Below are 22273 nucleotides of genomic sequence, written 5' to 3' on the forward strand. Positions count from 1 at the left end.
TGTTGTAAAGTTTTTGATTTTGGCGGCTCGCGAGCTCACGAGTCGGATGTTCCTACGTCTTACCCAAAACGTCATCACGTACAAACACCACATCCCGGAAGAAACTTCAAAACATTAGGGACGATCACATGGACGGGAGATTAATGCGAGTCAGCGGAAAAGCAGCGGCAGAAACGACATGGAAACGCCGGCTGTGAATTAAAACAATGTGTTTCAAGTTTTCACAATAGCTGCACGCGCGCAAGTTGTGGATTTTGGCGTCGGAAGTTGAGAAAACTATGGCGACAGAGGAGCGCAGCGTGGGAAGGTGAGTGTGACACATTCACCTACATTTGTGACACAGTGCCGCGGGTTTACTACAAAAGAAGATTTTTTTTTTTTTGATTGCGTACATTTATTTTTGACAATATTCAGACAAGTAGCTTCCTCCACTATATTGTAACTTTTTATAAATCAGTTATTAAATGCGCAATTTTGATTGTCTCCCCTATGATTCTACCCAGTGACAGGATTCACTACCAAATTATTTCGTATTTTATCGCTTAATACTACTGAAACTATTATGTATGAATGGGCTAATAACATATTAACTACTGATTTTGTTTTGTGTAAATATGATGATGTATTTCTGTATTTATCTTAATGTCTAACAAGCATTACAGAAAATTGTATAGGCTTATCTGCAGTGTTGGGAGTAATCTATTACAAAAGTAACGACTTGCAAAAATAAATTACTTTTTTCTTTAACTAAGGAATATAACGTATTACTTACACAAAGTACAGGAACATATTAGTCATTACAATTTAAGTAACCCGAGTTACAAGTGCATTTAAATGTACAAATTAAAAAACGCCAAACTCCCCCCTAATAACGTGCAGTACCAAGTCAAGTTGGACACTGGTGTATAAGATCAGCAGATGCTTGCAGAACAAAACACCAGAGAATGGGGATAGCACAGAAAAAGGAAATATTTTACTGCAATTTTGCTCGGTGGCTTTATTACTATATTCATTTTATACTTTGCCGAAAGTAACTCAAAGTAGTGTAACTCAGCTACATTTTTGAAACAGTAATATGCAATACAAACATATTTCAGTGTTGAGGCTGTTATCAGTCATAAATAATGTATTACATTTGTTAAGTATCTTGCCCAACACTTCTTATCAGACAATTATATTTACTGTTTGATCCTGTAATACAGAAGCCAAGCCAACTTTAACTCCAAATTGCACATTTGCAATGGCAGTCGTTGGAACTAAGTGCCTCACAGTGAAATGAAAACATTTTTTTTTATATATAAAATACATTTAGAAGATGATAACAGTCCGTGGCAGTCTAATTATAAAGGTAAGTTTCTTAGATGCCATTTATACAACCATTCAAGCTGAATTATTGTATGAATAATGAATGAAATGAATAATTTAATGAATAAATGAGAGATGTTTTAGTTTTAACTGCACTTTCTCAAGGCCGACTGCTGCGCTGCAGAGGTCAGTTTCTGTTGACTTTTACACACAGCGGTTGGTGCTGTTTGTCTTTTAGTGGAACATAAAGAAACAGGAAATCTGAGCCAAAACCAGCTCCAGTTCTCTGTGCTCAGGGTTCAGCTGAAATCAAAGTGGGATTGCTTAGTTATTACAAGAATTTGAATCGTAAGCAGTGTGATGAGTGCGGGTTTAACAGCTTTTATTAATTCACGTAGCCAAAATATTGATCTAGACATAACATTCTGCCTGTGTAACTTTGACACACTTTCCGTCTCTCTTCAAGGCTGCTTCACTGCGACTGATGGACCAGGGCCAGTCTAAACTTTATTCCCTTTACCGTCCCGCTGGTGGAGCACAGACTCTGGCTCCCTCCACCCCCTCCTCCACACAATGGACCCGTCCCACCACAAACTGTCCTTCACGGTCGCGGACTACGCCATCTTCGCCGTGCTCCTGGGCGCCTCCCTGGCCATAGGGCTGTACCACGCCCTGTCCGGGGGCCGGCAGAGGACCACGCAGGAGTTTCTGCTGGCGGACAGGAGCATGGGGTGCCTTCCCGTCTCCCTGTCTCTCATGGCGTCATTCCAGTCCGCCGTGGCCATCATCGGCGTCCCGGCTGAGGTCTACACCCACGGGACGCAGTACTGGTTCATCGGGTGCTCCTACATCCTGGGACTCCTCGTTCCGGCGCATGTTTTCATTCCTGTGCTGTACAGGCTAAAGCTGTCGAGTGCCTATCAGGTATTTCAGATAAGAGACGGTGCTCGAGTCCTTCTGTCAGATGGAGATCATTTTTCCCTCAAACTTGGCTGTAAATACTGTTTAAGTGGCTCTAGCCCGCAGTTAGCTTTGCCCGTTAGCCTGTTAGCTTCTTCTTCGTGATTCCGTTAGTGTGTATTGGTGGCTCTGACCCGGTGGCAGCAAAGTTTCAATTGTGGTTTTCTGGCCAGAGACACCAGGGGCAGATGAAAGACCCTCCAATCATTCCATAAACACTTGAATTAATTACCCACAAAGGGACTACGGAAAGGATTTATTAAGGTAAACAAGTTACTTAGTGCTGCTTTAACCAAAAGTAAATGAATTGTGCAAAGATATGGCTTTCCGCATAATTGAATAACATTACATCAGATAAAAACATTCAATAGAAATTTCTTAGGAATGAGTTTGGACTAGGGCCGGACAATATATCCATAAATAATAATAATATAACGATATATTTTTAAATAACATATGGAATGAGACCATATCGCATGTATCAATATAGTTCAAATTTGCGCTGTAATACTTATTTTCTAGGCTATTTTTATCGAAGATTTTTTTTTTGGTTATACAGTGTTTATGTTTACATGTTATAGTGAGTTTTCAATAAATCTACTCGTATTTGGCTTTGAGTTTGGCTTAGCATTTATTTTCACAGCTCTCACTTTGCGGAAAATTACTTTTAAAAAAAACAACGTCATTATCCCGACCCCGTAGTGTGGCATTATGTAACTAACCTTCACTAAAATGAACCTAAAACCTGCAGTCTGTGTTGTTTACAGTATCTTGAGCTTCGCTTCAGTAAAACTGTCAGAATCTGCGGGACCCTCACCTTCATCTTTCAAACGGTCAGTGAGGGTTTGTTCCAGAATGTGCCTTTGATTTGTTATTTCAATAAAGGGTGAAGCCTATTTATCTGACATGTTTTCTGTCTTCGTGTGTAACAGGTTGTCTACATGGGGCTCTGTATTTATACTCCTGCTCTTGCACTTAATGCCGGTAAGATTAAAGACAAAGTTCATGTTATTGCTTTAAATTCAAAAGTATAGCGATGAAATGCTTCTTTTCTGTTCACAGTCACTGGGTTTAAACTATGGGGGACGGTTCTGGTCACGGGATTAGTCTGCACTTTATACACTACACTGGTAAGACTTTTCTATGAGAGGAACAGGCCAGACGGAGCAGAGGCGATCTGTAAAATCTCTCATTCCTGTGATGTTTAGGGCGGCCTTAAGGCAGTCATCTGGACGGACGTGTTCCAGACTCTGGTGATGTTCTCGGGGCAGGTGGCGGTGATCGCGGTGGGCGTTTATCAAACCGGAGGCCCGTCTGAAGTCTGGAGGAAGGTCTGGGAAGGCGGACGCATCTCTGGCCTCGAGTGAGTAGATAGATAGATGGATAGATGGATAGATGGATAGATAGATGGATAGATAGATAGATGGATGGATGGATGGATGGATGGATGGATGGATGGATGGATGGATGGATGGATGGATGGATGGATGGATGGATGGATGGATGGATGGATGGATGGATGGATGCAGAGAGTGCCTGGTGTTACTCAGGATGGCCTGGAACTTTCTCCCCATGCACCTCTCAACCACTGCCTCAACAGAGTCCAGTGAACCCCCCACCTCTGACCCTGCCCTCTTAACCAGCTTGTCCAGCCTGCTATGGTTTTTGACACATGTGTTATTGCCCCAGCAGATGGCAGCTTGAAAATGAACACCAGCAACAACTGATTGATAAAACGTAGACAGCATTTGATTACACGATGTCTTTGAGTGTCCAGAAAAGCGCTATATAAAACCGATGCATTGCTGTTCTTGTCCAGTCTAAATCCGGACCCGACGGAGCGGCACACCTTCTGGACTCTGGCACTAGGGGGCGTCTTCCTGATGTGGGCGCTGTACGGAGTGAACCAGTCCCAGGTGCAGAGGTACCTGAGCTCCCGCACCGAGAGGGAGGCGGTCAGGTGAGAGCCAATAAACAAAAACAAAGAAACTAAAGTGCTACAAACATCAGAAAACACACTCAAATAGTAAAGATCAAATGAAAACTAGAATGAAACAGTCTCCCAATATTAAAGGAACAAAGAGTTAAAAGAGGGCATTTGAAAACAGACATACTGATCCACAGAATGTCACAAGTTTCTTTGTTTAATTTAAACTTACTATGTAATTTTTTTCCTGTTTGATGTGGTTCCAGGTCGTGTTACATGGTGTTCCCGTCGCTGCAGTTGGCGCTGGCTCTGAGCTGCGTGATGGGGCTGATCATGTTCGCACGATACTGTGGAGAGGATCATTCAGACAAACTGGTCTCAAATAAAGCAGATACGGTCAGTCATTTCAATATACAAGACCGCCCTGAAAAAACAGAATAAACTAGAGCTAAGCTAGGCTAGAGAAAAGGACTAAACCAGGACTGTCCTCTGCAGAAAACTTCATATCCATGGCTCCCTCTGGGGTCGTAAAACCTCCTGAATAAGAAAGAATAACCACCCAAGAACTGATGAAGAGTTGGCTTAAGTCTTTGTGTTTTGTTTCTCTCAGATGGTGATTTATTTCGTGATGGACATGCTGCAGGGGCTGCCTGGGCTCCCCGGCCTCTTTGTGGCCTGTCTGTTCAGTGCTGCTTTGAGGTATTACATTCTAAGTATTTACTAATGTCATCTGTATTACAATGTATCAGCACTTTGAACTCGGGCTGCACAATCAACCTTTTTCAGAGACATGTTTTCAAATGATAAAATGCAAAATATCCAAGTTGAGGCTCCCAAAATGAGGTTTTTCAGTCTATTTTTAAGATCCTTATGCAGGAAATGTCCACTTTGAAGGGGCTAGGTGCAAGTTGGCCATTTTATACTCACTACTGCCACCTCAGGTCATACTTGTAACTGCACCTTCTATATTAAGCTCGTGCATGACGGCACTTCAGACCCGAACCCTTGTGGTGAACAGGTCTGGGATCATTCTGCACCATAAGGACATTGCTGGAACATGTAGGGGGAGGAAAATACATAATTTTAGCATTTTTAAACTCCGTATAGTCCCTTTTAAGTAAAATAAATGAGTAACATGATGTGTAACAGCAGTTTATAGTACAGGTGCTCGCTATATAATTAGAATATCATGAAAAAGTGCATTTACTTCTGTTATATTCTGTTATTCATTGAAACTAATATTGGATAAAAAGCCTTTATTATAAGTACAGTCCATTCTTCAATTTGGGTTTTTTTCAAGCTGGGCCATAATAATCAAATGATAACAAATAAAGGCTACATATCAGGAGTAAATGCACTTTTTCCATTATATTATTATTATATGATGCACCTGTATATTTGCAGCTTAGTGCAGTCAGAATAATCGCAATAAGTTTTTTTTCTCAAAATCGTGCTGCTACTGAACTCAATCCTACACTGCCAAGGCCAAAAGAAAAAGAGTGTGACTTTATTTGATGGCAGCGTTTATCTTTTTCTGGGCAGACAGTGGCGAATTCCGAGAGTTTGTCTTGGTAACCTGCTCTATTTCTTTCTGCAGCACCATCTCCTCTGCCTTTAACTCGTTGGCCACTGTAACGATGGAAGACCTGATCAAACCTCAGTTTCCCTCGATGAGCGAGAGACGAGCCACGCTGCTGTCCAAAGCTCTGGGTCAGTCATTTGTGCAAAAAACTGGACTTAAAGACACAAAAAACTGCCCTTAATAAATGATTGTTTCTTATCCTTAATGTTGATCTTTTAGCTGCTTTCTACGGGCTGCTGTGTCTGGCCATGGCTTACGTCACTCACCTCATGGGAGACTCGGTGCTTCCGGTAAACCGCTTTTATTTGAAGTATAACAACCACAAACACTCGTCTCTGGTCTCGTTTTAATCCTGTATTATTGTTTGCCTGCAGGTGGCTCTGAAGATCTTCGGGATGGTCGGGGGTCCCGTCCTTGGCCTGTTTTGTTTGGGCATGTTCTTTCCCTGGGCCAACTCCATTGTAAGTGCTAATACCAGACGAACATGTGTGTAGAGGCGTGAACTACAGGGTTAATAGATTATACACGTTATAAAATCTCAAAGAAAGACATGGATTTAAAGGGGCTGGATGCAAGAGGGCCATTTTATACTCACTACTGCCACCTCAGGCCATATGTGTAACTGCAGCTTCTATATTAAAGTGGGGGTATTATGCAAAATTGACTTTTTCAAGCTTTACATCATGTTCTTATGTCATTCCCTCATTAAAAACATGCCTGAAGTGTTGCCTTGGCACATTCACGTATTTTTGAGTAATCTGTAAAGACTCTGATGGCGGCCATTTTAGGGATAGGTTTGCCTGAGACCCCACCTCCTGGAGACGCCTCCCAGCTTTCGTCACCAGCCGAGTAACCAACCACTGCTCCTCAGCAGAACCCCCTCCCCACTGATGCCACAGACAGCGTGTGGAGGGGGCGTGTCGGAAAGGGTCAGAGGTTCTTAAAGAGGCAGAGGCCTATTTCAAGACATTCACTACAGCCATTTTGAAAGAGCAATTTTATTCAAGGCAGTTATTCTAATTTACTGCATTTACAGACCAACAGAAGGTTTCGTCATCATTGTAGTGTGATATAGACTGGTGCTATGTGATTGAAAAAAGCATAATACCCCCTCTTTAAGCTTGTGCATGACCGCAATTTGGACCCGAAGAGACCCCTTTTTGAGTGGCAATGCAGGATTTTAGAGGCAGTTGTGGTCAACAGGTCTGATAGTCCCTTTAATATTTCATTTAGGCAGTGTAGACACTTGTCTGTGGCATAAAAAGTCTGTTTAACCTCTTAACACCCACCTTAACTGAGCACATTTTCTCCAGTTTGGCATGACTCAAATCCAAAAACTTTCAAAATAAACTTCATCAAAATAGTGACAAATTGACAAGAAAGTGAGCATGAAAACGCAAAAAAAAATGTGATGAAAATGCAACAGAAAAGCCACAAGAGAGAAAGAAAAAGTGACCCAAAAAAAGGCAATGGAAAAAATGTGATGAAAAAGAGCGTCAAAAGAAGTGACAACACCGCAGTAACGCAAGGAAAAAGAGCCATTTGCATCAGTTTTGTAGGTCTTAGCTTTCAAATGTTAAAGGGACTATACGTAGAACTATACTATGTGTAGAATGAGCTCAGACCTGTTCACCACAACTGCCTCTAAAATCCTGCACCGTCACTCAAAAAGTATTTCATTTGGGTCCAAAGTGCAGTTACACGTATGACCTGGGGTGGCGGTAGTGAGTATAAAATGACCAACTTGCATCTAGTCTCTTTAACCTCTTAACCCCCACGTGAACCAAGCACATTTTCTGAAGGCGAAAAAAGTGGCAAAAGAGCAACAAAAATATGTCGGAAAAGCAACAATAGCGCAATGAAAAAAAGCGACACAATCACACGACTAAAGAGAAAATAGTTTTATTCACAAACTCTTTCTCGCACTTCGTCTTAAACACACCTATTTGCTCTTGTGCCTGGTTTGTCTCTCAGGGAGCTCTGGCCGGTTTGGCAGGAGGCCTCGCTCTCTCGTTCTGGGTGGGGATCGGGAGCATCGTGACCAAGACTTCAGGACCCAGGACTCTGGTCTCAGACTGTCGATCCGGGCTGAGCTTCACAAACGCCACCATCTCCGAGGTCACCACTGTGGCTTTGAGGTACCGGGAGTCCAAAATCATTTCACTGTGGACTAAACCTGCATTTTTATCATTTTAAGTCATGTGTGTTCGGAAAATAGAGTTGACTTTTTAAATATGTTGCTGCATTACTCACAAGAGAACTTTTACTTTTGCTCCACTACTTTTTAAAGATCAATATAATACTTTCTAACCTACATTTGTATAAAGGATCCAAAGACAGAATGTGTGCTGTGTCCCATATATGAAGGTCTTATGAAAGCACAAGAAGGAAGAAAATTATATTTATATAAGTTCTGTTGCATTTGTGGAAATTGTTGCATAAATTTACAAGGTTTGAGCAGAACTTTCCCCCAATAGAGGGTTTTTCCCGGTCACGTTGCTGCACAGGCGATGACTTCAGGCGCGATTTGCATGTTTTTTGAAGCCGCAAAGCAAATATTTATACTGATTTGGATGTAGGCTTGTCACGATAACATAATCTGAAGTTCAATACACCACTTTGTCCCACTTCATAATAACTACGATTAACACTTAATAGGCCACTATTTTTAAATACTGAGATATGTACTTACCTGAGCTTAGACGAGATAGAAGCGACCAAGCTCTTCCACGCTTTCCCTTTTTAAATATGGTTACATGAGCCAAGTATAGTCACGCAAAATTAAACATGTCTATTTTCTAAGCGGATGAAAAGGGAACTATATTGCAAGGCGTAGTAATATTACTACGCCTTGCAATATAGTAAAGACCAGACAACGACACATCAACTCTAAGCTCAGGTAAGAACATATCTCAGTATTTATAAAGGGTGGCCTGTTCCTTTAAAGAGAGTAGGTGCAAGTTGGTCATTTTATGCTCAGTACTGCCACCTCAGGTCTTACACGTAACTGCAGTCACTTGGGCTGCTCAATTATTGAAATATTTGTTGCCTTTAAAAAAAGTCTTTATTTTATTTATATATTTATTCATTTAAAAAAAAAAACTATGCTGAATATTTTCTGTTTCCTGAACAGTCATAAAAGTACAAATGATTTCAAGTTCGTTTCAAGTTTGCCTTGATTAAGGAGAGGTCTCTGTTTCACACCTGCCCCCTGCTGGCCAGCCCTCACACCTGCGCAAGTAAACTGAGCAGCGCGGCCTGATGATGTCATCACACAGCGCTGTTTGTTTTTATGTCAAGCAAAAGCATGAGCCATGGGACGTGAAATCCAAAGAGAAAATAATCCCAGCGCCATGAAATAATAAAAATAATGAGTCTACTTTGCAAAAAAAAAAAAAGTTACTTACAAAAAAAATATATATATATATATATATTTTTTTATTTTTTATTTATTTTATTTTTTTCGATCATGCTAAGTTTGTAATCGTTTAGTGTAATAATCGAAATTGTAATTGAATTTCGATTAATTGCAGGGACATGGGACATTCTACACATTAGGACATGGCTGGAACATGTAGGGGGAGGAAAACACCTTTTAAACTCTGTATAGTCCCTTTAAGTGTGACTAACACTTAATAACTTATTAACTACTACAGTTATTGTCTCTCTCGTAATGAATAGTTCTTCTTCTTCATGTACTTAACTTATTCATTGTTAAGTAGTTATTGAGCATTAGTCACTAATGAGATGGTCATGATGAATCAAGTGTTAAAGGGACTATACATGAAACATAAAAATGTTAAAACTAAAAGTAAACTAAAAGTAATTTCCTCCCCCTACATGTTCCAGCCATGTCCTAATGTGTAGAATGAGCTCAGACCTGTTCACCACAACTGCCTCTAAAATCCTGCACTGTCGCTCAGAAAGTTGTTACTTCGGGTCAGAAGTGCCGTCATGCACGAGCTTAATATAAAAGCTGCAGTTACGCATGAGCCCTGAGGTGGCAGTAGTGAGTGCAAAATGGCTAACTTGCATCGAGCCCCTTTCAGGAACATACAACTCAAGGAAGATTTAGAACATGGTTTAAAGATGTAAAAAGTGATTGACTCGGATTTGTTGAATGTTTTATAGATGTTGCCTTGTTGTTCCTGCACGTTTGCCAGACACTGTTACTGCCTGAGCGTGTAATAGATTTTGCGTAATGTCTTTCTTCTCTTCCACTCTGGGCTGTCAGACCGTCTGGACTGCAGAGATTCTACTCTCTGTCCTACATGTGGTACGGCGGCTTCACCTGTTTCTGTGTCGTCGTCATCGGACTCACCGTCAGCCTCATCACAGGTGCATTTACAAAACGTACAAATCAACAGCCTTTGGTCTCTGACTTTGCAAACGAATGTGTGGCTGTGTTCAGGGCCGATGAGGGAAGGGGACGTGGCTCCAGGGACTGTGTTTCCTCTTTTGGGGAAACTGCTGTTTTTTCTTCCTGAACACGTCAAACAGAAGCTCTGCTGTGCGACGCCGCTGGCTCCCACGGTGAGTGTGCATTAAGAAGAATAGACGTGACATTGTTTACAGTGAGAACCATATGTTTACATACACTTCATAACACACATTTACATTTTTTTCTGCACTGTTAGACATGAAACCACAATAATTTTTATTTCTTTTAGGTCAATTTGAATTTTAAAAAATATTTCTATTTGTCAAATGCCAGAAAATGAGAGAGAGAATTTTCTGCACATTTTTTTTATTACTTTTCACAAAACCGAAAGTTTACACACATTTAACTAATATTTGGTAGCATTGCCTGTAAAGGGACTAGATGCAAGTTGGTCATTTTATACTCACTACTGCCACCTCAGGTCTTCCGCGTAACTGCAGGTTCTATATTAAAGGGATATTTCAGGATTTTTGACATAGGGCCTCATTTCCTAGTTTTCCAGAGTGTTGTTGATTTCTGGAGATTTTTTTTTTTTTTTGTAATTCATGCAGTTCTTATATTTGAAGAGTTTCGTGGGGCTAGTGCTAGGCTAGCGCATTTCTATGGTATCAGCTAGCCTGCATTAAAAACAGTCTGACCCGCTCCACAGTGCACCTGAGGCATCTCCCTTATCACCTTAGAGCCCAGGTCTGGACATTGTTGGAACATGTAGGAAGAGGAAAATACTTAATTTTAACATTTTTAAACTCCGTATAGTCCCTTTAAGGAAGGGGGATTATGCTTCTTCTACACATGAGCCCTGTTCACGACAACTGCCTCTAAAATCCTGCACTGTCACTCAAAAAGGTGTTAATTCGGGTCTGAAGTGCCGTCATGCACGAGCTTAATATAGAAGGTGCAGTTACACGTATGACCTGAGGTGGCAGTAGTGAGTATAAAATGGCTAACTTGCATCTAGCCCCTTTAAGTGCAACTAACCCAAAATCTTTCTTTTTCCAGAAGAAGGAAAGTAACGGCCTGCACCCCTCGCAGCAGGACGTCCCATCTTCAGAAGAGGAGGAGGAGAGCAGGAGCTTTCTGCCCGAAACTCCGGCCAACCACACGGAGCACGAGACCAGCGTTTGATGAAGACGATCAAATGGACTGAGTTTGTGGAGAAAATGTTACTGTTTGTAATTTATTTTTTGATAAATGAGCATAAAGTAGAGCATCTTTTTATACATTTTGTTTAAAGAAAATGACTGTTTCAAAGCTACATGCAAGAACAAAACACTACATGAACATTTCAACTGAATAACAGGAATGGATTATAAACAAGACTGATAAATAGGGTTGGGTACGTTTTTTTTCAATACCAGTACTTTAACAATACTTTTTTCGATACTGATACTAAAATATTTGTCGTCTAGAACCAGAAAACAGAACAATAATGTGTGGAAGATCTGCAAATGTACAAGAAATATGTGAAAAATGGGGTGTAATTTGGGAGAATTTATGGCAAAAATAAGCTGGGAGATAAATTGCAAAGAATATGTGTAAAAAAAATTGAAAAATAGGGAGAAAATCATATAGTTTTATGAATAGGTAGCGTTCACGTGACATCACAACATTCTAAAGAGCCTATAGTTTAACACTGAGGTGGAGGTCAACTGACGGTAACTATAGTGGTAACTGACAAAATGCATATTTTTATGTCTTTGTTTTTTGGCTCATATCTCAGTCATTACTGGAGGAATCCACATGAAACAAAAACTGTCACAAAGTTCATCGTCTCCTCTGTCGGCACATATGAACTAATGTCCAATTATTATCTCTGAAAAATGTCAAAAACTGGTGACAATATGCGAAAACATGACCATGATGTTGTCCAATAGAAAGGACTTTCAGACATAAAAATAATATCACAGGTTTGTGAATCCGATCACGATCAAATACTGAAGAGGAAAAACATTTGTCATTTTTCGTTTTGGAGATTTCTTCCAAAAACTGCGTTTCTCCCATAGAGTTGTATTGGCCCTGCCCTCCATCTGACATTATGACATCATCACATTCTAAATCGTGAACGCCACCTATTGGGGAAAATGACCACATAACTAACGCGCAAATACACCAAACCTAATGTACACGTGAGCGCGGGCTATACACCTTTATTAAACCTTACCCCCCCCCACCACTTCCTGGAGGACTAAGGAGGGAGGGGGGGTTATGGGTCTGTGATTGACAGGCCTGAGTCACCTGACAGGTAAACAGCCCTCTCCCTCCCCGGTTCATTGGAGTGTTTGTGCTGCAGGGCAAGTGACATCAGATTTTCCACACTGACATCAGATTTTACACCTCCGAAAAGTCAATGCTAATAATAGATGGGATTTTTTATGTTGGACCCCGACACATGACCGGGAGTGGAGGCACTTGCCTGGCTCTGCCATACTCTTCCCTGTCCATTCCACGCAGGGAATTAGTCTGGTCACGGAGCAATTGGAACAGTTTGAACGGGCGGGTCTAACGCGCACAGATTGTCAGTGATATAAACCAATTAGCAATTAACAATTAGCGGACGTGACGACAGCCGTAGTCCAATTCAAAAAATATGAACTGAATATAAACTCACGGGGAGAACGCGAGGCAAAATCCATCCATGATTAGTTTTGGTTAATGTTAATTGAACTAACAACACAGTGGTGCAGCGAGTGACTTAACCATGTCATTTCTCTGTGACGGTCGTGATTGGTTTGGCCTTAGCCGCCAATCACTTGTTTGTTTTTGTGTGGCCAGACCCACCTTCTTTCACACAGAAAGAGGTGGGTGTGGTTTATCAGGCTATAGTGGCACCACATTCAATGCAGTACAGACATTTCACCTGTAGAGGCGCCACACTGACGTTTTTAGGCAGAAAGTTGATCTATTTACTTATTTGCACTAAATTGCAAACATTGTGACCAGGATTTGTTGACACTATTGGACACTCATTTATACAGTTTATCAGCAAAAAAGGTTGATTTGAGGGTAAGTTTTCCTTTAAAGGAACAGGCCACTGTTTTTACACACTGAAATATGTTCTTTCCTGAGGTTAGACGAGTTGATGCGTAACTGTCTGGTCTTTGTGCGTGCCCTCAGTCACGCAAATGTCGTAGCATATTAATTACACGATCCAAGTATAGTTACACAAAATAAGGTGTAGTAACACCTTAGAAGTCCTTTGATGATATTACTGCGCGGACTTCGAAGTGTGTTATTACGCCTCCCAATATACTGCCCCTTTTTATCGGCTTAGAAAATCCACATGTTTAATTTTGTTTAGACTTGGATCGTGTAACGTTTCACGTAACTGTATTTAAATAGGACAAACGTGGACAGCTTGGTAGCTTCTATCTTCACCCCAATTTGGAGCTATACCTTTGCTAGGAGAGGCTAAATGCTAATGAGTGACTGAGCACACGCACAAAGACCAGACAGATACGCATCAACTCGTCTAAGCTCAGGTAAGAACATAATCTCAGAATGTAAAAACTGTGGCCTGTTCCTTTAATGTGTTGTTACTTTCTTGTTCCCTGTAGCTACACATGGAATTTGCAGACTTTAATCTAAAGTGTTACCAAAAAATTATTTATATATACAGAGGAAGAGGAAGGAGGAGGTGGAGCTGACCAGTGCAGGAAACCATGCTCTGAAACGGGGACAAACCCAGGAGGCGCTGCACCGTTTTAGAGGATCAGAGGAAAGTGAAATCAACACTCTGGTTCCCCAACCTCCAAAAACATGCCGGTCAGGTCGGCCCACACCAACACCTGAACACAATTTAGTTTTACTCTTGTACAACGACAAATAAAGCACTTGCTTACTTTAACGCTCTCCCTGAACCAACAGGGGATTTTTTATATATATATAAATTATTTTTTTCCTTTTCCTGTTTTCGATTCTTACATTTTTTCCATACGGGTAGAATCTAAACTTTTTTCTATACCAGACTGGTATCGTTTAATGGTACCGAGCCCTGATAAAGCATAAGGCTGTTCTGACCATCACTGAATGTACCGCATTGACTGTATATTGTTTTAACTAAGGTTTCTCAAGCTGTGGAGCAGCTGCTTTGACAAATGTGACAAATGTGTGGAGGGTCGAGTAATTCAAGTCAAGTCAAATGTAATGCTTTTTAGTATATTTTAATGCCACAAATGCAGAAAAAAAACATTTAATCAAACAGAGGAAATAGAATTGGACAAAAGTCTTTTTAACCTCTTAACTCCCGCCTGAACCGAGAGCATTTTCTCCAGTTCAGCTTTACCCAAATCCTGTAGGCCAGTGTAACGCCTCATTTGAAACTCAAAACTCATCTAAATGGATCTTTTTCCTCACGTCATCAGTTTTTTCCATCTTTTTTTTTGGGGGGGGGTATTCAACTCATTTTTGTCATTTTTAGTCATTTTTTGTCTTTTTTTTTTGTCATTTTTTGTCAATTTTTTTGTCCTTCTTTTGTCATTTTTATGTCATTTTTTGTCTTTTTTGGTCATTTTTTGTCATTTTTTTGTCATTTTTTAGTCATTTTTTGTCCATTTTGGTAATTTTTTGTCATTTTTTTTGTAAATTTTTGTCATTTCTTTGTCATTTTTTGTCTTTTTTTGTCCATTTTTGTCATTTTTTGTCTTATTTATGTCATTTTTTTTGGTCACATTTTTGTCTTTTTTTTGTCATTTTTTGTCAATTTTTGTATTTTTTATGTCATTTTTTTGCCGTTTTTTTTGTATTTTTTGTCTTTTTTTTGTCCGTTTTTGTCTTTTTTTGTCACATTTTGTCATTTTTCGTCACATTTTTTGTCAAAGTTTTCTCACTTTTTTTTCACATCTTCATCATTGATTTTGTCTCAGTTCTGTCGCTTTTGTCACACCTTTTTTCCAGAAGCTTTTGGATTGGGGTAAAGTGAAACTGGAGAAAATGTGCTCGGTTCAGGTGGGAGTTAAGGAGTTAATCCCGAGGAAGAATAGCAACAGTTCGTCTGCACTAATGGGGCTCCTTTTAATAAACCATAAACATTTAATGACTTCTATGCCCCCTGGAAACCCTCACTCAGTACTGCATAAAAAGTACAGTACTACGCTGATTGCAGTAGATGTACTGTAGACAGTGACACGTGTGCCTCAAATTATTGGAGGAAAAGAATGATACAGTTCCCCTTTTGGACTCATTAGTCATTCACCATTTATGAAGCCGGTACAAAGAGCGGCTTGATGGAGCATCTTTATAAACACGATTTGTTTACAGATGCCAGAGATACTGAATTTACATGTTTTATTTCCGAAGAACAAACACGGAAATGAGCAGCATGAGGGCAGGCAAAACTCTCTTTGCATTTCACTGGAAACAAAGTATAAGCGGATTTATTAGTTTCATTTAATCATCATATTTTCCAGGCACAAACATAATGATGATTGTAAGAATTTATTTATCATTTATCTAATTCCTCGCTGGATTTAACTTTTAACCCCCCAAAAACAAGGCAAATGGTTTTCATTTAAACAGATTATTTTAGTATAAATTACTTCAGTTTAAGAATTAACAATAGTATAGTGTCCATCCGTTATAAAAATGTAGTTCCTTTTGGTCGTGTTTACACATTTTTTCTTATGTTTACGTTAAAATCTGTACCAAGTTTCTCTGAATGTATTTTTAATCTTTTTTACCTGCTGTGTCTAGTCTCTCGTTAAGCAGCTAATGAAATAAGAAGCACTTAAAAACTCCAATGATACACTTTAATCTTTATTTAATGGACACTAAAGGTCCTCTCTCATCAGAGGAGAGCTGAGGAGACGTTGCAGCAGCGTCTCCGCAACGTCTCCTTTATAGACCCTTTAACTGCTGACATCATCAGTGACATCATCTGGAGGCAGGAAGTGATCAAGAGAAATAAGATTAAACTAAAACTAGTGATTATAAGTGTAAAACTACAACTAAATAATTAAATAATGTGGTCCTGTTGTGGCTGAAGGTGCAAGACCAAGAGGAATGACATTTGAGATGATAAAATAAGGTTTATTTGATAAACAGATAAACATTTGTTTATCGTTACCAAGACAACGGCTCCAATGGAAATAGATAGGAATCTAACTTCCTGCCTCCAAGCCCGGAATCTTTACAAACAATTAAAGGGTCTATTGCAGGGGTAGGCAACATCAGCACAGAACCTCTGGCCCCCAAGATGATTTTGAGAAATATTAATATGCAAATAAAAGATCACATACCTGTTAAAGTATTCTAAAATGTGTCAGTATTAAAAAAATGTCCTGTCAGAAAGTCCCTCTTGGTCATATAATGTTAAATAGTGATTCACTGCTGGTGGGTCGGGACCCTAAAGTGGGTCTTGAAACCATTTTCAGAGGGTTGTGAGTCTATAGGGAACTTTAATTCAATATTTTCCATCTGAAACTGCATGGAAACACTCACTGTGTCTGTTAAAATGAATGTTATTGGGTGTTTTTGCTCATAAATCTGCTGCTTGCTCCACAAAAGCTTGCATAGAAAATACAATATTTTATACGATATATGAGAAATTGCAGTTTTATTTGGGTCCTCGGCTCGTCATCCGAGGGTAATGGTGGGACCCAAAGCCCTGACACTTGGGAGCCACTGATGTAAAACATTGGCATTTGCAGAAAATAGTTCTTTACTTAATATATTAGTATAATGTTGAGGTTCGGCCCTTGGGTGTTTTGGCAATGATGAAAATTGTCCCTCCACGACGCAAACTTGCCTCCCCCCGGTCTATTGGATTCATTGTGCACATACAGGGGCCTATCTCACCTGTCTGGAGACTAGCTGACTTGAGTTGGAGATGTCTCCGAGACGTCCCCAGGCAATGAGGCGAGTCTCCAGGTAGTCTTGGTGGAAATTAACATAATCTCCGCATAGTCTACAAGAGGTCTACGAGAAGTCTCCGTGGTCTCAAGCAGTTGTTGTGGCATTTGTTGTCCTCAACCTGTGAGACGTTTCTGTGACGTCCCTGCAATGTTTCCAAGACATGGGAGACCAAGGAGAACTCCAAGAGTCTCTTTGAGATCTCCTTGGTCTCCGATAGGTCTGGGAGACATTGCAGAGACGTCACAGAAGCGTCTCACAGGTTGAGGATTCTAAATACAGGTGAAACTCGGAGAATTAGAATATCGTTAAAAAGTGCTTGATTTCTCTTATGCAGCTTCCACTGTGAAACTAATATATGACAGAGACTCACTACATGCAAAGTGAGATATGAGATATGTTATAATTTTGATTATTATGGCTCAGCTTGTAAAAACCCCAAACTAAAAATCTCAGAAAATTAGGTGTTTCGAAAATGGACTGTGAGCCATAATCATCAAAATGATAACAAATCAAGGCTTGACATGTCACACATTAGTTTCACACGCTTTTAAAGGGACTACAAGGAGTTTGAAAATGTTAAAATTACGTATTTTCCTCCCCAGCAATGTCCTAATGTGTAGAATGAGCTCAGACCTGTAATTTTGACATTTTTAAACTCCGTATTCCCTTTACCTGTTTACCATGTCCTTGTGCTGTAAAAAAGAAGAAAAAAGTGCCTGATTTTTAACAATGTGTTGTTGTTTTTTTCAATAATAAACCAATCAAAGCTACTTCATTTCATGTATTATGTTTTTTATTTTTTTTCCATTTTTTTTATCTTTACGAGACTAATCCACAGCCTCCTTAGAGGTTCTGCTGCATAAAAGGGGCGTGGCCTCGCCGAGGGGGAAATAGAGTTCGGGAAAGTCTACAGTTACCATGGAGATCGGCCATCTTTGTAGCTGTTAGCATACATTTCCATTGACTAACATTAGCTAAAAACAGTTTATAAAGTGGAGAAAATAGCCATGGAACAGCTCCGTTAGCTGCTGAGTTACTGCTGGTAAATACATCTAACTCACTGTGGTGTCCAAGTGTTTTAATGTGAACAATAACTCCAGTATTTTAACTTCTAAAATCTCTATTAGTTTATAATTGCTGCTAATCCCATAATGCTTAGCGATATGACGTCACATTCCCGAACTCTATAGAATCTTCTGGGAAACACACTTTTTCACACTTTTTAGCAATTTTCTGGCGAAATATAAATATATTTATTACATACAAATAAAGGCAAGTCTAATTCGGGTCCGTATTCACAGCAGATTGTTCAGTAGAAGCGAAAAAAAACGGCAGTCGGAGCTGGCGCTAGCTAGCATTAGCATTAGCTCGATGCTAACATGTAGCATCATGTTAGCATTCACCTTTATTTATGATTTATGGGCTGTTGAACCACTTTGCTCCTCCCCATGCCTTTGTGTCTATGTAGTTGAAAACCATGTTCATAACTGAGCATTTGTTAAAGTAGTTTTTGAATAATTAGAGAAAGTTTCGATTTTCTTAACTGTTTTCAAACATGACCATATATGGGTGATTCCAGAGAAGCCATCTGTAGCTATACATTATTATATTTTCTTTACATATTTTTGCCTTAGATACAATACAATGATATTTTCCATTTTGTTCATGTTCATTTCTTCCCTTTTTCGCTTGTATCCTTTTATAACACACCTATCACTGGGCGCATTGTTTATTCAGGTCTTGACCTTCCCAAATGCTGCCTCTCTCGGGGATATTTTGACAGTCAAATCATTTCCCGTTGAATGTATGGGTGTTTTGCATTTCTAATAGCATTGCCTCGTCTGTACCAGGTCACGATTATTCATTTGGTTTGTGGATTTTGTGGCTGGACTCATGTGGAGCACAAGACGGTTTGGGCTCCAGTGACGTCGCAGTGAAGGAAAACCAAAGCAGGTGCAGTAGATTTTATAACAATTTTGCTTTATATTTAATACCTGATGTACGACAAAACTCTGACTTTGGTGACTTTGTGGATACTGAATCTATCTTTTCATTATAGTTTTTGCATCTGCCTGAAGAATGTTATTGTTTATTGTCCATTGTTGTTTTTTAGCAGGATGTTGAAACTCTATCTCCTCTGCGTCCTGGGATTTTGCTTGTGTGGGGTCAGTATTTTAACCCCTTAACCCCCCAGTTGAACCGAGCACATTTTTTTCCTCTTGTTTGGCTTTACCCAAAATCTAAAAGCTTATAGAATAAAGCTTAAAAACAATGTAATGAATAAAAGTAATGAAAAGGCAACAAAAGAAGCAACAAGAGAGACAAAAACACGACAAAAATGTGACAAAAATGTGGTGATAGCGCAACAAAAAACTCATGATAAAGTCAAATATATAAAACGAGATAGCTGTTGTAGTTGTAATTATGGTAATCAATCATGTGAATCTTTCAAATAATAGTTTGTCAGTGCGGTCTGTGTTAAAATATCCGCTTTGAAGTGTAAGGCTCTCTTTTGCTATTGCTGCAAATCTAAACTCGATGCTGCTAATTGTATAATTGTATATTTGATAAAGTAACTACAATAGGATACGGTTAAAGCAGTACTAAGTAACTTGTTTACCTTGATAAATCCCTTTCCATAGTCCCTCTGGGGGTAACACAAGTTTTAATGGGAGGATTGGGGGGTCTTTCATCTCCCCCTGGTGTCTCTGGCCAGAAAACCACAATTACAACTTGACTGCCACCGGACCGGAGTCACCAATACACATTAATAGAATCATAAAGAGGAAGCTAACAAGCTAAGGAAATATTTTTCCTATGATAGTTGGTAAACGGTGGATATTCCTCATCCAGTCAGAGACATATTAAGATTAGGCACCAGTCCACTATCCTTAAAGGAGCTTAATGCATGTTGGCCATTTAATGCTCACTACTGCCACCTCAGGTCTTATGTGTAACTGCAGCTTCTATATTAAGCTGGTGCATGACGGCACTTCGGACCGAATTAACACCTTTTTGAGTGACAGTGCAGGATTTTAGAGGCAGTTGTGGTGAACAGGTCTGAGCTCATTCTACACATTAGGACATGGCTGGAACATGTAGGGGGAGAAAATATGCAGAATTTTAACATTTTTAGTAGTAAATTTATTGTCCCCGTGGGGAAATTCATTTGCAGTGAGTGGAAATACACAAATACAACAGTGATCACAGCAGACGGATCCAAACATTTACAACATACAAAAAACAAACCACGGCCCGTCAACCTCAGTTTAAATTATGTTAAAATCGTTATCTACATTCCTTAAAAACCTTCTCTGACAGACCAGCTGTGCAGAATAATAAATAAAAAAAATCACTTGCTGCTTCGTATTGTTGGTTTGTTTAGTTTGTTTAGTTGTAAAATAGCTTGTGGCACAAATGACTGCCTGGTCCTGTTTTTAGTCCTGTACCTTCAACCTGAGGGTAGCAGCTCAAACTCTCTAAACAGATGATGTTTTGAATCCGATAATATTATGTCTGCTTTATTCAGAGCTTTAAACTCCATATAGTCCCTTTAAGGTTTGTGGCTAGGGCAGGGTCAGGGTTAAGCTGATTGTTGTCCCCAAGGTTTCTTTTTCTCCTGCCGGGTTTTTGAGTTTTTCCTTCCGTGCTGGAGAGTCTAAGGACAGGGGACGCCCACGCCGCTCGTCGGTATCCTATTGGACATTGTATTTGCCTGGATTCACCTGAACTTTTAATTGTCATATTTATTGCTCTGTTTTGTTGCCTTGATGTTTGGTGCAGCCCTGTGAGGCGACTTCTGTTGTGATATTGGGCTATACAAAACCATTAAAGGAATAGGCCACCGTTTTTACATACTGAGATATGCTCTTACCTCACTTTAGCCGAGTTAATATATCCCCGTCTGGTCTTTGTCCGCGCGCTCTGTCACGCAAACGGAGCACATACGCAGCCTCTCCCACATGTCATATAGCTCCAAAAAAGCTCACGATAGAAGCTACCAAGCTCTTCCACGTGTTCCCTATTTAAATAAAGTTACGTGAAGTGTTTTCATGCGAAGTATATTTACACAGAAATGTAGCATGTCGATTTTATAAGCAGATAAAAAGGGGGACTATATTGTGAGGCGTAATGATACGAGGAGTAAAACGTCCGCGCAGTAACTCCTAAAGGTTATTGACGGAAGTGAGCGGGGGAAGTCTTTAGGAGTTACTGCGCGGACGTTTTGCTCCTCGTATCATTACGCCTCACAATATAGTCCCCCTTTTTATCTGCTTATAAAATCGACATGCTACATTTCTGTGTAAATATACTTCGCATGAAAACACTTCACGTAACTTTATTTAAATAGGGAACACGTGGAAGAGCTTGGTAGCTTCTATCGTGAGCTTTTTTGGAGCTATGTGACATGTGGGAGAGGCTGCGTATGTGCTCCGTTGGCCTGGCAGAGCGCACGGACAAAGACCAGACGGGGATATATTAACTCGGCTAAAGTGAGGTAAGAACATATCTCAGTATGTAAAAACGGTGGCCTATTCCTTTAAACTTGAAACTGACTGATTGATATATGTATGACGTTTCACTCTCATGATTTGTGACTGGTTGATCTACCAACTATCCTGGGAAAAATATTGTCACTAAAGGGCAAAGCTAACTACAGGCTAGCGCCACATAAACAGTATTTACAGCCAAGTTTGAGTGAAAAAATGTATTTCCATTGTGTAACTGGATGCACAATATCCCTCTCTCCTTTGTCTTTTCTGTCAGCGTAGTATTTACTCTCACGGACAATTAATACGTTGAAAAATTGCAACAACACCTGCAGTTGCGCTTATGGCCTCTAGGGGCAAGAGTTGCTTACTGCTTGAACCTAAAAACATGCATGTTGTGTGTATGTGTGCACGCTGCAGGGTTCGTGCATGCTGATACAGCGCCTTAGGTAGCATTGTTTTGTATTCAGTGTTACTCCTTTGTGGAGAATGTATACAGTACATGTGTTTCAGTCATGTAAATGCTATCTGTATATGGTCTTTTCTACCATGATCCGATACTGCGAGTATGTAGGCCTATAATCTATTTATTTGCTGTTGTTTCCTTGTTGTTTTTTCCTCTTGGACTATGTTCCTTTGTTTAATTTTTTTGTATGGATTTCGGGGGTGGGCCCTTATAAGCCCTTGCTGTTAACTGCTCAAATAAACAAATAAACTAA

At 39.9% G+C, this 22273-nt stretch overlaps 1 protein-coding gene across 1 annotated transcript; it reads left to right on the plus strand.

Annotated features, from left to right (window-relative positions):
- Window positions 1-101: 101 nt before the first annotated feature.
- Window positions 102-11575, plus strand: slc5a6b (solute carrier family 5 member 6). Its single transcript, XM_079573483.1, has 16 exons — window positions 102-307; window positions 1772-2229; window positions 3033-3098; window positions 3198-3249; window positions 3328-3395; window positions 3474-3628; window positions 4085-4225; window positions 4459-4588; window positions 4803-4891; window positions 5790-5902; window positions 5994-6064; window positions 6149-6235; window positions 7749-7912; window positions 10009-10112; window positions 10186-10307; window positions 11215-11575. Exons 2-16 carry the CDS (start codon window positions 1879-1881, stop codon window positions 11338-11340), a joined length of 1839 nt encoding a protein of 612 aa, XP_079429609.1. The 5' UTR covers window positions 102-307; window positions 1772-1878; the 3' UTR covers window positions 11341-11575.
- The last annotated feature ends 10698 nt before the right edge of the window (window positions 11576-22273 follow it).

This window comes from Gobius niger (assembly GCF_951799975.1).
Source record: "Gobius niger genome assembly, chromosome: 16".
Taxonomy (NCBI): Eukaryota; Metazoa; Chordata; class Actinopteri; order Gobiiformes; family Gobiidae; genus Gobius; species Gobius niger.

Excerpts from the sequence above, each read along its gene's own strand:
- slc5a6b (XM_079573483.1), top strand. The coding sequence starts at position 1,879 with ATGGACCCGTCCCACCACAAACTGTCCTTCACGGTCGCGGACTACGCC. Across the intron at positions 3,396-3,473 it reads GCACTTTATACACTACACTG|GGCGGCCTTAAGGCAGTCAT; the intron begins GTAAGACTTTTC and ends TGTGATGTTTAG. Across the intron at positions 10,308-11,214 it reads CGACGCCGCTGGCTCCCACG|AAGAAGGAAAGTAACGGCCT; the intron begins GTGAGTGTGCAT and ends TTCTTTTTCCAG.